The sequence below is a fragment of the Perca fluviatilis genome, chromosome 22 (assembly GCF_010015445.1).
Source record: "Perca fluviatilis chromosome 22, GENO_Pfluv_1.0, whole genome shotgun sequence".
Taxonomy (NCBI): domain Eukaryota; kingdom Metazoa; phylum Chordata; class Actinopteri; order Perciformes; family Percidae; genus Perca; species Perca fluviatilis.
This window is the reverse complement of record NC_053133.1, coordinates 3,537,469-3,553,424: the sequence shown is the minus strand read 5'-3', so window position 1 is coordinate 3,553,424 and position 15,956 is coordinate 3,537,469. Positions and strand designations below refer to the sequence as shown.

Below are 15,956 nucleotides of genomic sequence, written 5' to 3'. Positions count from 1 at the left end.
CCAACGCATTTTTTGTGCATGCATCGTTTTAGTCCGGTGCAACACCGGCAGCGCCGCCTCTAGTTAGCTTAGCGTAGTGAATGGAATCCTATGTTGCCGGTTAGCATGTTGTGAGTAAAAGTGAGCCAACAAAAGACAAAAAAACAACCTAATTACTTACACTGAGACAAAAAACGCATTGGCCCACCTATCTACAGCCAGGGGAGACCGTGATAAGCCCTATTTCAACAAATGGTGGCATATTCCTTTAATATAATATGTGAAATGTTATGTGAGAAACAATAAACTGTTACAATAACATAAATGATAGCATAACTAATAATTAGTATTATTAATAGTAACATTATTCTCATTTTGTTGTTAGTTAACAGTAAAATAATGATTAACTTAAGTTGAATTAACTAATATACAATTGTAACAATTGTTTTTCCATTAAAGGGGTATTGTTTTAATTGTTTAGGTGTTGGTGTCCGTAGCATTGTCGCGGCTCTGTTGTTCTTTCTTTGTGCTGTATTTCCTGTTTCTGGACGCAGCACAGGACAGGATGAGTTCTCAGATGATTTGTTGAACTAAACCGAACGGGAGGAGGGAAGAGAGGGACCAAAGGTTTCGGACATCTGGGGCTATTTATAGACCGATCTGTATCTGTGGAGAGGAAACACACAGCTGCTTCACGTTATAAGAGAGGAGGGTTCATCTCCTCTTCATGTGTTCACACTGACCACTCACACTCAGGTCACCGCTCCTACCTTCAACCGCTAGGGAATCACTACACAGAACTGGATTCTGGGCACTGGTTAGGTAAGTGGGATAGTGTGATACGCATGCCATTCAGAAAATGGACCGATACTAAGAATTTGTTCAGAGCTGAACCTCCAAATAAGGAACTCTGGCTTGGAGTCATCCGGTATATTTATTCAATGGAAAAGTTGACGTACCAACTAAAACTCAAAAGACATATCCGTGACAAGAACTGGAGAAAATGGACTGAATACATGGAAAGTGATGCCAACAAAATAACTGGACCCTCTGAGAATGACTGAGGAGGAATGTATTTGCCTATGTCTGAAATGTCCCCTGGAAATGTTTGTTTATGCTGCTTTCATATTGAAATTGTAATGGGAATACATTATACTGAATGTACAGGATGTAAACTAAAAATGAAAATAAAAAGGTTTTAAAGGTCCCATGACATGGTCCTCTTTGGATGCTTTTATATAGACCTTAGTGGTCCCCTAATACTGTATCTGAAGTCTCTTTTATATAGACCTTAGTGGTCCCCTAATACTGTATCTGAAGTCTCTTTTATATAGGCCTTAGTGGTCCCCTAATACTGTATCTGAAGTCTCTTTTATATAGACCTTAGTGGTCCCCTAATACTGTATCTGAAGTCTCTTTTATATAGGCCTTAGTGGTCCCCTAATACTGTATCTGAAGTCTCTTTTATATAGGCCTTAGTGGTCCCCTAATACTGTATCTGAAGTCTCTTTTATATAGACCTTAGTGGTCCCCTAATACTGTATCTGAAGTCTCTTTTATATAGACCTTAGTGGTCCCCTAATACTGTATCTGAAGTCTCTTTTATATAGACCTTAGTGGTCCCCTAATACTGTATCTGAAGTCTCTTTTATATAGGCCTTAGTGGTCCCCTAATACTGTATCTGAAGTCTCTTTGTACAGGCCTTAGTGGTCCCCTAATACTGTATCTGAAGTCTCTTTTATATAGACCTTAGTGGTCCCCTAATACTGTATCTGAAGTCTCTTTTATATAGACCTTAGTGGTCCTCTAATACTGTATCTGAAGTCTCTTTTATATAGACCTTAGGGGTCCCCTAATACTGTATCTGAAGTCTCTTTTATATAGACCTTAGTGGTCCCCTAATACTGCATCTGAAGTCTCTTTTATATAGGCCTTAGTGGTCCCCTAATACTGTATCTGAAGTCTCTTTTATATAGGCCTTAGTGGTCCCCTAATACTGTATCTGAAGTCTCTTTTATATAGGCCTTAGTGGTCCCCTAATACTGTATCTGAAGTCTCTTTTATATAGACCTTAGTGGTCCCCTAATACTGTATCTGAAGTCTCTTTTATATAGACCTTAGTGGTCCCCTAATACTGTATCTGAAGTCTCTTTTATATAGACCTTAGTGGTCCTCTAATACTTTATCTGAAGTCTCTTTTATATAGACCTTAGGGGTCCCCTAATACTGTATCTGAAGTCTCTTTTATATAGACCTTAGTGGTCCCCTAATACTGTATCTGAAGTTCAGATTGGCCCATCTGAGCTTTCATTTTCTCAAAGGCAGAGCAGGATACCCAGGGCTCGGTTTACACCTATCACCATTTCTAGCCACTGGGGGACCATAGACAGGCTGGGGGAACTCATATTAATGTTAAATAACCTCATGAAGTGAAATTTTCATGCCATGGGACCTTTAAAAAAACAGTTACTGATTGAGGGAACATTGGGAAACCGACAACTCTCGTTCAACTTAATTCCAAGGCAAATCAAGACGACAATGTCACATATTCATATAATATCTTTTTGGTGTTAGGTATGCCACTGTAAAAGCAATAAATAATCAACTACAAACTGTACAATGCATCTATGTAGCTGTAATAACTTTTAGAATAAAGCGGTTCTCCGTTAGCGTTTGCACTGACGCAAGGAAACCTCTTTAGAGACTTAGCACAGAAGGCTAAACACAGCTGCAGCTAATAGGAGACACAATTGATGAGTCTGCCCACAGGATTTCAATCAGGAGAGACTTCGTTGAAAGGTGCATATAGGTTTATTCATCACATGATGCACAAGGTTGAAATGTACAGCGTCGTTGGCGATTAGACTCCATCGCTGTGTCATTTTTAGAGAGGTAGAGAGGCCATGAGTAGGCAGGAATACCCCCCCGATGGAGTCTAGACACTGGCGGTGGTGAAGGAAGTCTTTTACTCAAACAGATTCATCGATTATCAAAATAGTTGCCGATTAATTTAATAGTTGACAACTAAGACATTGATCTTTGCAGATCTAGAACGCATGTCCTAAATTTTGCTCTCAAAAGGTCTGACAATGAAACGTGAACAGTAGTTCCAGTGACACGTGCACGGTAGTCTTTGGAATTGTCTGCTGACAAATGAAAATTACAGTTGCTCACTGGAGAGAAAAGTCATGGCGCGTCTGTCATGTTGGCAGGAGTGCATGAGAGAGCAAGGGGAGTGATTTCTGACACGGCCCAGAACAGGGTCACGACTCTGGACACTCACCCTGCGGGGGTTGGCCGCAGGAGGACGATGACATAACTCTTTATTTGCATATCAGTACTTATGCTGCGAAGAGAGGCTCTTTGCTATGAATAGAAAGATCTGTGATCATCAGTCCACTTTGGCAACCGAGTCAGGCGTTTGCATTGCAGCTACTTCATGTCCAGAAATAACGTTACCACAGAGGTCTGAAAGGTCACCGCGTCGAACCCCAAATTTGGTAATTTTGGCAATAGGGTTCCCTGTTTCACGAGTGTGATGGACTATGAGACCAGAGGTGGAAAGTAACTTACTGTAAGTTACTGCAGTTGAGTCGTTTTTTTGTGCATCCTTTTTACTTTTTAAAATCTTCAATTTTACTTTTACTTAAGTATGTTTTGTTTGAAGTATTGTACTTTGCTGCATTTTAAATCACATCCGTTACTAAGTAATAAAAATAATTGGCATAGTTTTTTTTCAGGTTTTTGTCACTTTTAGAACGCCAACACAAAGGAAGATGAAGGGGACGGACATCCGGCTGAAAAGAGGGATATCGGGCGAAATTTCCGGCGGCACCTAAACAGTCCCAGAAACGAAACGTCGTGGACATAGACTAGGGGCTCGGAAAAACCAGAGCAGTGTGAATGCGAGGTGTAAACGTAGCAAAATATATATATTTAAACCAAAACCTTAGCAATGTAAATGTAGCCTGAGTCTGAATTCTGAAATTGGAAGGGAATCTTTTATCTTTAGAGACCTGAGACAAACACCTGAATTGTTTCTCTCTCTCAGAATTATGGTCACAATCTCTTTTTTTAAGGAAAAAGATTTGAATTGAGCATAGTGTAAATAAAATTGCACAACATTAATGTTGAATTTGCATCTCCACCTAAGCTTATCAAGTGATAGAATAGAATATCTTTATTGTCATTCTACAAGTACAAAGAGATGAAGATCGCAACCTTTGTATCAATGCTTATAAAAAAAGTAAATATATAATACAAATAAGGAGTACATATAGGTAAAAATAGCAAGAAAGGGACAGTAGTAACAAACAATATCGGGAAGTGTCAACAATATCCGTCAGTATTGAAATTGTACACATAGTAATAGATTAGAATTGAATAGAATACAGTGCAAGTAGAATACAGTGCAAGTTTGTTATTGACCACCCGAGACCGGGAAATCCTCTTTGGTCTCACCGAAAATAACATCCTGTTACATTAGTTCACATTACATATATAACATTACATCATTGCAAACATACACACAACATACACAGTGCACAATATTCTTTTTATGTAGAAAGGTGCAGATTGGTGGAGCTTAATAATTAGGTTTATTGCATTGGGTATAAAAGATCTCTTACAGATGTTGGTGTTTGCCCTGAAGGGATCAGCTTAAACTCAGAATGGAGGGGATGTTTAGTGTCACCAATGATAGTCAGTAAACGCCAAAAAAGTGTCTTAGAGTTTTAACAGAAACAGTAGCTGGCAACAATTTAATAAGAGCAAGGGATGCAAATAACTTGGACAATATATCATTCAGCCGCTGCTAATTTCAATGATTTCTATGAAACCTTCAAATGTTAAAATTTGATTTAAAGTGCTCATATTATGCTCATTTTGAGGTTCATAATTGTATTTAGAGGTTGTACCAGAATAGGTTTACATGGTTTAATTTTCAAAAAACACCATATTTTTGTTGTACTGCACATTGCTCCAGTTCCTCTTTTCACCCTGTGTGTGAGCTCTCTGTTTTAGCTACAGAGTGAGACATCTCACTTCTGTTCCATCTTTGTTGGGAGTCGCACATGCTCAGTACCTAGGTAAGGACTACTAGCCAGTCAGAAGCAGAGTATGAGGGCGTGCCCTGACAGTACCTAGGTAAGGACTACTAGCCAGTCAGAAGCAGAGTATGAGGGCGTGCCCTGACAGTACCTAGGTAAGGACTACTAGCCAGTCAGAAGCAGAGTATGAGGGCGTGCCCTGACAGTAGCTAGGTAAGGACTACTAGCCAGTCAGAAGCAGAGTATGAGCGCGTGCCCTGACAGTACCTAGGTAAGGACTACTAGCCAGTCAGAAGCAGAGTATGAGGTTGTGCCCTGACAGTACCTAGGTAAGGACTACTAGCCAGTCAGAAGCAGAGTATGAGGGCGTGCCCTGACAGTACCTAGGTAAGGACTACTAGCCAGTCAGAAGCAGAGTATGAGGTTGTGCCCTTACAGTACCTAGGTAAGGACTACTAGCCAGTCCGAGAAGTAAAGTGAACGCAGGCTACCTGACAGTACCCCAGGTAAGGACTACTAGCCAGTCAGAAGCAGAGTATCGGGCGCAATTCCCTGACAGTACCTAGGTAAGGACTACTAGCCAGTCAGAAGCAGAGAATGGTACGCATGCCCTGACAGTAGCTAGGTAAGGACTACTAGCCAGTCAGAAGCAGAGTATGAGCGCTGCGCCTGACAGTACCTAGGTAAGGACTGCTAGCCAGTCAGAAGCAGAGTATGAGGGCTTGCCCTGACAGTACCTAGGTAAGGACTACTAGCCAGTCAGAAGCAAAAGTATGAGGTCGTGCCCTTACAGTACCTAGGTAAGGACTACTAGCCAGTCAGAAGCAGAGTATGAGGCCGGCCCTTGACAGTACCTAGGTAAGGACTACTAGCCAGTCAGAAGCAGAGTATAGACGTCCCCTGACAGTACCTAGGTAAGGACTACTAGCCAGTCAGAAGCAGAGTATGAGGGCGTGCCCTGACAGTAGCTAGGTAAGCGACTACTAGCCAGTCAGAAGCAGAGTATGAGCGGGCCTGACAGTACCTAGGTAAGGACTACTAGCCAGTCAGAAGCAGAGTATGAGGGCTTGCCCTGACAGTACCTAGGTAAGGACTACTAGCCAGTTAGAAGCAAAGTATGAGGTCGCGTCCTTACAGTACCTAGGTAAGGACTACTAGCCAGTCAGAAGCAGAGTATGAGGGCGCCCTGACAGTACCTAGGTAAGGACTACTAGCCAGTCAGAAGCAGAGTATGAGGGCGTGCCCTGACAGTAGCTAGGTAAGGACTACTAGCCAGTCAGAAGCAGAGTATGAGGGCGTGCCCTGACAGTACCTAGGTAAGGACTACTAGCCAGTCAGAAGCAGAGTATGAGGGCTTGCCCTGACAGTACCTAGGTAAGGACTACTAGCCAGTCAGAAGCAAAGTATGAGGTCGTGCCCTTACAGTACCTAGGTAAGGACTACTAGCCAGTCAGAAGCAGAGTATGAGGGCGTGCCCTGACAGTACCTAGGTAAGGACTACTAGCCAGTCAGAAGCAGAGTATGAGGGCGTGCCCTGACAGTAGCTAGGTAAGGACTACTAGCCAGTCAGAAGCAGAGTATGAGCGCGTGCCCTGACAGTAGGACTACTAGCCAGTCAGAAGCAGAGTATGAGGGCGTGCCCTGACAGTAGCTAGGTAAGGACTACTAGCCAGTCAGAAGCAGAGTATGAGCGCGTGCCCTGACAGTACCTAGGTAAGGACTACTAGCCAGTCAGAAGCAGAGTATGAGGGTGTGCCCTGACAGTACCTAGGTAAGGACTACTAGCCAGTCAGAAGCAGAGTATGAGGGCGCGCCCCTGACAGTAGCTAGGTAAGGACTACTAGCCAGTCAGAAGCAGAGTGCGAGCGTGCCGCTGACAGTACCTAGGTAAGGACTACTAGCCAGTCAGAAGCAGAGTATGAGGGCTTGCCCTGACAGTACCTAGGTAAGGACTACTAGCCAGTCAGAAGCAAAGTATGAGGTCGTGCCCTTACAGTACCTAGGTAACCACTATAGCCAGTCAGAAGCAGAGTATGAGGGCGCCGACAGTACCTAGGTAAGGACTACTAGCCAGTCAGAAGCAGAGTATGAGGGCTGCCCTGACAGTAGCTAGGTAAGGACTACTAGCCAGTCAGAAGCAGAGTATGAGCGCGTGCCCGACAGTAGGACTACTAGCCAGTCAGAAGCAGAGTATGAGGGTGCGCCTGACAGTAGCTAGGTAAGGACTACTAGCCAGTCAGAAGCAGAGTATGAGCGGCGCGCCCTGACAGTACCTAGGTAAGGACTACTAGCCAGTCAGAAGCAGAGTATGAGGGGTGCCCTGACAGTACCTAGGTAAGGACTACTAGCCAGTCAGAAGCAGAGTATGAGGGCGCCCTGACAGTACCTAGGTAAGGACTACTAGCCAGTCAGAAGCAGAGTATGGCGGTGCCCTGACAGTAGCTAGGTAAGGACTACTAGCCAGTCAGAAGCAGAGTATGAGCCGCGGCCCTGACAGTACATAGGTAAGGACTACTAGCCAGTCAGAAGCAGAGTATGAGGTTGTGCCCTTACAGTACCTAGGTAAGGACTACTAGCCAGTCAGAAGCAGAGTATGAGGGCGGCGCCTGACAGTACCGCAGGTAAGGACTACTAGCCAGTCAGAAGCAGAGTATGAGGGCGCGCCTGACAGTACCTAGGTAAGGACTACTAGCCAGTCAGAAGCAGAGTATGAGCGTGCCCTGACAGTACCTAGGTAAGGACTACTAGCCAGTCAGAAGCAGAGTATGAGGTTGTGCCCTTACAGTAGCTAGGTAAGGACTACTAGCCAGTCAGAAGCAGAGTATGAGGGTGTGCCCTGACAGTAGCTAGGTAAGGACTACTAGCCAGTCAGAAGCAGAGTATGAGGTTGTGCCCTTACAGTACCTAGGTAAGGACTACTAGCCAGTCAGAAGCAGAGTACAAGGGCGTGCCCTGACAGTACCTAGGTAAGGACTACTAGCCAGTCAGAAGCACAGTATGAGGGCGCACCCTGACAGTACCTAGGTAAGGACTACTAGCCAGTCAGAAGCAGAGTATGAGGGCGTGCCTGACAGTACCTAGGTAAGGACTACTAGCCAGTCAGAAGCAGAGTATGAGCGCGTGCCTGACAGTACCTAGGTAAGGACTACTAGCCAGTCAGAAGCAGAGTATGAGCGCGTGCCCTGACAGTACCTAGGTAAGGACTACTAGCCAGTCAGAAGCAGAGTATGAGCGCGTGCCCTGACAGTACCTAGGTAAGGACTACTAGCCAGTCAGAAGCACAGTATGAGCAACCCGTTCTCATTCCGAACTCGTAAAATAAGTACGTTTGGTCAGTGTCCTTCAGCGTCTGATGCGACGAAAAAGGCACCCTTCGGCGTATTTGTGTAACGTGCTGGGGAGAGCCGCAGTTGGATGAGACTTAGCGAGTGGTATGTAAGGGGAAATTGCTGCATAAGGATGGTGGTTGGGGTGGTGGATGGGTAAAACACCGGACTTTCACTCAGGAGACTCGGGTTCGCGCCCCGCGTGTGGCGTTTTGTTTCCCCGTCTCCGACGTGTGTTTCCCGGCTTTTGAGGCGTCCTTTCCCCGTTGTTTTTCTTTTGTTTCCCCCGTCTACGGCGTGTGTTTCCCGGCTTTTGAAGCGTCCTTTCCCCGTTGTTTTTCTCCTAAACCCAACCTCCGCGATTCCGTTATTGTCGCGCTTCACCCGCGGTGTGTTTCCCGGCTTTTGAGGCGTCCTTTCCCCATTGTTTTTCTCCGAAAAAGGGACGGCAATAGTGGCGACCAAGCACGTTTACATGAGACGCTAAAGGAGACTTTTAACGTAAAATAAGAACGAGAAAGGCTCCTGACCGAACGTCCTTATTTTACGAGTTGGGTGTGAGAATGTGTTGGTATGAGGGCTTGCCCTGACAGTACCTAGGTAAGGACTACTAGCCAGTCAGAAGCAGAGTATGAGGGCGTGCCCTGACAGTACCTAGGTAAGGACTACTAGCCAGTCAGAAGCAGAGTATGAGGGCGTGCGACGCTAGCAGCTAGGTGAGCATTATAACGTGTGTTACAAAGTGACCACGTTTGTCTCTGAAGTAAAGGCTGGACTACAATAGAGCTGTTTGGAGCAGTTGGTGAACAGTGTTTTCTGTTGGAGATGGTAAGTCCCTTTGGGGGGGACTTTGGGCTTTTTCACTTTGTAAACCTATAACGTGCACAAAAAAACATGTATAACACAATAAAGAAAAGGGAAAAAGCCAATAAACATAGCATGAGCACTTTAAGTCTAACATTGAAGTGTGTTGAATGACCAAGAACAATGCAAGCAGTCACTGTGGTGAGAGTGTGTAGTCACTGGGCCACAGCAGTTCCATTCATGCCAACAGGCAGTCAGTTTATGGAAGCCATTCATGTCACGACAATACTCAGCGTCTGCAGTAATACTAAATACAGATATTTGCTACAGCAGGCTACTCAAGTAAAAAAAAAAAAAAAAAGAGCGACAGGAGAGGGAGTAGCCCTGTACAAATCGGCTGCTCCGATTGGCTGTTGTGGCTACGTCAATCATTTAGAGACGGGATTTTTTTTTCCTTTTTTGCAATCTGAGCCTGTCCTGCAGATAGCAGCCTACAGTCTCCGGTACTCTTCTCAGTCAACCTCACGGAATATTTCCCTCCTGTCTGGGTGTCCAACCGAGCCGAAGCAGCCAAGCAGGAGTTTTCCCACAGCAGCATCTGTGCTACATTGTAGCTGAGGAAATATATTCGGGTTTTTACGAGCAAAAAATAAATAAAAAATATCAAGAAAATGACACATTTTAATAAGGGGCCAGCCTACGGATTATCTGCTGAAGTGAGAAGCAAAGTAAGTGCCTTTTTTACCTTTCTGTTTCAGAGTGGAAAACGTCTTTCAGACACTTAAAAAGAAAAAGGAAAAAAAAAGTGAAAGGCTCGCTAACGGATTTTTACTGCGTAGCCTACTCGTACGATAAAGCCAGTGTGTTAGCTCTCGGTCTTTCTCTCAGAGGAAAAGCGACACGCACTACACTGGACGATTCAACCGAGTGGCATTTGAACGTCCATTTGCCTAAACTTTCCCCAAATAACCCCGACTTTCGGGAGCCTTCTTTGCTGCCCGGGTGTTACGTAAAAAGAAAAAAAAGAGCGCTGCGTTGAGTCAAATGAACCACAGTCCCCTAAACGTTTAACTTTAGGGGACAGAAGACAGAAATGTGAGCCAAGTTTAACTGTGGAGATTTCAGCGTTTAGGTATTAAGGTCTATCCGAGGGGTTGGGTGTAACGTTCACGTACAACAAATTAAAGTCCAGCACCTAAACTTTAACTTGTCCGAACCGTGTGTCGACTATAAACCGGGTACAAAGTGATTATTCGAGATTTACACGGTCTACACCACTTTCTCTCCCCCCACACCTCAATGATGGGACGCAAACTTTCCTTCCGTCCCTCTTTGTTGTTTATGGATTGGATCACAGGAACACTTTTAAGATTCCATGGAGTTAAAGCCGATACGTTAACTTATTTTGATGATATGATGCACCGTGTGTTTCCATTGTAAAGCCTCTTTGATATGACAAAAAAAAAAAAAAAAAAAGTAATTCATTGTTTGTGTAGGGGAGGAGCCAGCTGGGGCTGTGTGGCTGCTTTATGGATGTACGACATATATTGATTCCCTCACTCTGTGTCTGTGTGTGGATATGTCGCACTCTTTTAGAATTAGATTGCCACGTAGTAGTGGGATTATAGGCGCTTTCTATTACTAATATGACCATTTAGGAAAGTATGCAGCACTGCATTAGGAAGCCACAATGCAAAAAAAGTGTCAGTTTTGGTCATTAAAATAACGTGTGTGTGTGTGTGTGTGTGTGTGTGTGTGTGTGTGTGTGTGTGTGTGTGTGTGTGTGTGTGTGTATGACGACTTGTCCTCAGAAAACAGCATAGAAAATCTGCTTAGAAATAGGATTGGGCATTGAGAACCGGTTCAGACTTGGAATCGTTTAAAAAAAATTACGAAACGATTCCAGTGGAATCGTTTCTTTATTCGCCTTATTCACCTACGTCATCATCTTAAACCTGGTTTGTACGGAAGTAACGTTGGCCCTCTGTAGGCTACTGTCATAACGTTACCTACAATGGAATCGTTTGGAAGATTCGGTTTCAATTTCAATCATCTGTTCCAAATTTAACACAACCAGGCGCTAGTCGTGCTGCAGCCACGGAGCACAGTAAGCGGCGCTCTAAAGTCTGCCTTTATTTTACGATGAAAAAAGCCCGGTAAAACTGTAAATCACCATTGAATCAAGATAAATCTTTCCTCTTATTTGTGAAATTTAAGCATGTGACCTGTTTTAACTCCACCCCTCAAAGATTGAAATTCAAGAATCGATAAGAACCGGAATCAAAAGGAAGAATCTCATATGGAATCAGAATAGTTCAAATCAAAACGATTCCCAAGCAGAGCAGCCGGAAGACCTCATAAGACATTTTCACCATAAAATATGATCCTGTTTCGCTAATATCAGCGGTATCATAATAGGCTCGTACGAGATGAGCCAGACCTGCGCAGAATCGATCAGCGCTGATCGCCGCTCCCAACACATGCCGGTTAGAATCCGAATCCGAATACTTTATCGATCCCCTCAGGGAAACGATTTAGTTGCAGTTGCTCACAGTCACATTCAAGGTAAAAATAAGAGTAAGAAAAGAGCAAGTCAGTAAGTGTATAAAGTAACATAGCTGCAGTAAGAAATAAATAAAAACGTTGACAAGAAGTAAAGCGAGATTAGGTTTCAAATAAGATTAGGTTGAAAAGATTGTACAAATTCTATTGTAGTGCAGTGTCAACATAAATACAGTATGAACAAAACGGTGTGATTATAAGTAGCAGCAGCGAATAAAGGACACCTTTGCACATGTAGCTGATAAATTATTGCACAGAGTAATTATTTCACATAATTGTCCAAGAATATAGAGATGTGATTGCAAATGTGATGTTTTTGAAGTTTACTTGGAAGAGTATAGGTTTGGTGTTGGTTTAGGTCGTGAGGGGGGAGGTGGATGGTGGGCGGGATTAGACTTGCTCTGAACTCATGGACACGTCAGCAACGATATTCTCACGAGATCGAGGCGGCCGCGGTTTTTAGAGCCAGGCGCCGCAGTTGCTCTCCTCCGACCGCAAGACACAGGGCATGATGGGAAACGCCTGGCTCTCTGCTGAGCTGATCTAACTGATTGGTTCAGAATCGACTCAACATGGTGATGTTTTATATAAACTTTTTATTGTTTTTTGAATCCGAGGGATTTAAATTGCTATTTGTCTGATTTTAAAGGCTTATTCTGTACAGAACACATGTTGTGTGGTTGATAGTTAGGTTTAGAAGTCAGAGAGACTACATCTGTTCAGATTACAGATCATCTACAGTCTGTTTATTATCAGCACCATGTAGAGCATTTTGACAGCTACTCTGTCATAATATTAACAACTTGAGACTGTGTACAAGCTGATATATGGGTATGATAACATTTTATTAAATGGGAATCGGACCTTACAGGATGTGAGTGTTCCTGTGACTTCCTGTTCAGCCTGAAGGCTGCTGGAAACCGTCCAGCTTGACCGTGGCGTTTTATCACCGCCCACTGCTGCCGGGAGTCTGGGGGTTCTCCCCTCAAACTAATTTGAGTTTCAGATAGTGCTGAGCAATGTATCAATATTATCAATATATGAGACTAGATATCATCTTAGATTTTGGATATCGTAATATCTTGATATGACAATATTGTCTTTTCCTGGTTTTAAAGGCTGCATTACAGTAAAGTGATGTCATTTTCTGAATTTACCAGACTGTTGTAGCTATTCTGTTATTTTTCTTTACCCCACTTAGTCATTACATCCACATTACTGAAGATTATTTATCACAAATCTCATTGTGTAAATTTGTATGTGAAAGCACCAATAGTCTAGCCTGGCTCCGCCCTCCTACGTACTTAAGCTACATTTTTGTTTTCCTTCAGTACTCCGTCTGGGTTTGCGGTATATTCTTGGGTTTTCTCCAGCCAATCAGTGAACAGAGGGAGTGGCTGAGAACGATGACGTTGAGGACGTGCGCTAGTTTGAGTTGTAGTTCTGTAATGGCGGTGGAGAAAGATGCGAGCGGTCCGTTGTGGCAACGCTGCCGAATATCCAGAAGTTAAAGCCCGAGCAAGAACAATTTCTGCTGAGTTGTGTTAGTGGCCATGATGTTGTGGCCCTCCTCCCCACGGGGTTTGGGAACAGTTTGATTTTCCAGCTCGCTCCGTTAAAGAGAAGTGAAAGAGTTGGCTAAGGCTAACGCTAGCGATGCTAAGCCGACGTCACTACAAAACGTTAGCGATTGGTTCTGGCAGATCCAGAGTGGCTCTGGGCAGATCCAATAGTTTTAAACTTCAACAGAGGACCCGCCTTCAAGGAGTTAACACTTGTCAATGGAGAGTGGCCAGACTCTCTGTACAAATAAAATGGACCAGAGTCTGGTAGGACCAGGCTACTGGACCAGAGTCTGGTAGGACCAGGCTACTGGACCAGAGTCTGGTAGGACCAGACTACTGGACCAGAGTCTGGTAGGACCAGACTACTGGACCAGAGTCTGGTAGGACCAGGCTAGTGGACCAGAGTCTGGTAGGACCAGGCTAATGGACCAGAGTCTGGTAGGACCAGGCTACCAATAGTCAACCCTACAATATCGCGGCAATATCGACATCGATGTATTTGGTCCAAAATATCGTGATATTTGATTTTCTCCCTATTGCCCAGCTCTAATTTCAGATACTTTGTTTCCCGCATTCTGGTGACTTTTAAAGAATGAAAATAACCCAATAATAAATACTCTACAACAGCATTTTTATGTTTTAAAATAATTTCAAGATTGTTTAGTTTTTTGGTTCATGCCACTGGTACTCCAGCAGAGTACCAGCAGGAGGGAGGGAGGGAGGGAGGGAGGGAGTCAGGGAGGCCAGGCGCACGCCAGGGACCCACAGATGGCTGTCTTCCATTGCCCACACACCCCTGGGTCCTGGATGCCTTAAGCGAGAAGGAATGGGAGGCTAGTGGTGTCTGGAAGACAGCTGGCCCGACTCATGCGGGCCTGACGGGCTGCCCCTCTCCAGCCCCGGGGGAGGGAGGGAGGGAGGGAGGGAGGGGGAGGAGGAGGAAACAGCAGAGTAGTAGGGCTTATACACGCTGTACAGTGCCACAGACAGGTTGTAATAAAGCTGCGCAATCAATTGAAATTTTAATCGCGATTAGGATTTTGGCTCCTAATGATCACAAAAACAGAGTAATTGAGATAAAAGGTTATTTTGCCCATTATCTTTTGCAGATAAACTCTTCCTTTGTCTTGTGTCCTGAATGGGGGGGAAAAAAACCTGTTCAAACGAAAAGTATGAAGAGTAATGTTACAGTTCAAGCTGTTTGGGTTTTCTAAGTTTGATATTAGTAGGGCTGCTCCCTCTTAGTCGATTAGTCGACTAATCGGTCGTTTTGGTCTTACTCAACTTAGATTTCTTTAGTCGATTAGTCATGTTTTATGTTTTTTTCATGCTGAATGACTTATTTCCAAGAAACGTACGAGCACATCTCTGGTAAACACAAGAATTAAAGTGGTGCTTTTGCATGACTCTTGGCGGAGAAACTCAGATTTACAGATCTGTCGATTAAATCGACTAATCGATTAGTCGATACAATTGAATGAGTGAGAGTCGACTAAGAATTTCTTCAATTGAGCAGAGCCCTAGATATTAGCAACATCTTTCCATAGGACAATGAGTAATCATGTTAAATAATACTGATTTCAATATTGACCAAAATAATCGTGATTGTGATTCATAATCAAGCTAGGTTGTAATAACGCAAAAGGAAAGATGTGAAAATTTGTCATAAATCAGGGTATAATACAGGAGAATTGTTCCCTGGGAGGAAACCGGGACAGGGCAAGGCAGTGTAGCACCAGAATAAATTTAAAATAGTTAGGCTACATTAATGTTGCTTTACAGCTTACTATAACTTCTGTTATGTTTTTAAATGTTTTTCCATCACTCCCACCAGCCACTGATTGCCACTGGTTTCATTTGTTGACGTAGTGCGTAGTTCCTTTCTCCCCCATGAGGAATTCTAAGTAATGACAACAAAACTGTCGGCGCGTCCACATGATACAAGCCTTCCATGATTGCGCACCCCCCAGCAGCAGTGCCGAAGTGGTGAGTTTTTACCGGAAGGTGATTAGAGCGTCTGCTGACACGAGAAGGGCTTTTGGCACATATTTGTACACAGTTGTCGAATTACATTTGATAAAATGCTTTAAGATTTAATACAAATAACGTTGAAATAAATCATGTCAAATCCAAATGATGCATAACAGTAGTAGTAGTAGTAGTAGTAGTAGTAGTAGTAGTAGTAGTAGTAGTAGCAGCAGCAGCAGCACTGTATAAAAAGCCTTTGTGGCGTAAGTCAATGTTTATTTATTAATAAACCGTGAATTTGATCCAATATTTTCTGCTGATGTTTCTACCCCCGGGACCACCCCCCAATACGCAATAAGTGAGGACATTTTGAAAGTGAATTGATATGGCGTTGTGGTGAACTCATCGCCTTCAGTGTGCGTGAAGGCGACAACTGGTTTTTAATATTTTCGGATACTAGAGTTTAGTTAAGAGACTTTCCATTAAGATAAAGATTATGCGTTATCTCTATTTTTTTGCTGAACTTCACTGTAATGGTTTGCCTGGCATAACCAATAACAGAGGGCTTAACAGTGGCGATGTCTGGGGGTGTTTTGATTTATAATCGTCGCTCTTCACTTTGGCTGCTTACAGTAGGGATGGTGAGTTTATTGCATTTGGGGACATTTTTGATATAGCGGCAGTGCTGTGCCGCTAGTCAGGC

The 15,956-nt window shown here is 43.7% G+C and overlaps 1 protein-coding gene across 1 annotated transcript in view; it reads left to right on the top strand.

Annotated features, from left to right (window-relative positions):
- The first annotated feature begins 9,631 nt into the window (after positions 1 to 9,631).
- Positions 9,632 to 15,956, top strand: part of cnn3a (calponin 3, acidic a) — a 33,022-nt gene continuing 26,697 nt past the window's right edge. Inside the window, exon 1 of the mRNA XM_039790264.1 lies at positions 9,632 to 9,886. Coding sequence (XP_039646198.1) covers positions 9,830 to 9,886 — 57 coding nt within the window. The 5' untranslated portion in view covers positions 9,632 to 9,829. The remainder of the gene's footprint in view (positions 9,887 to 15,956) is intronic.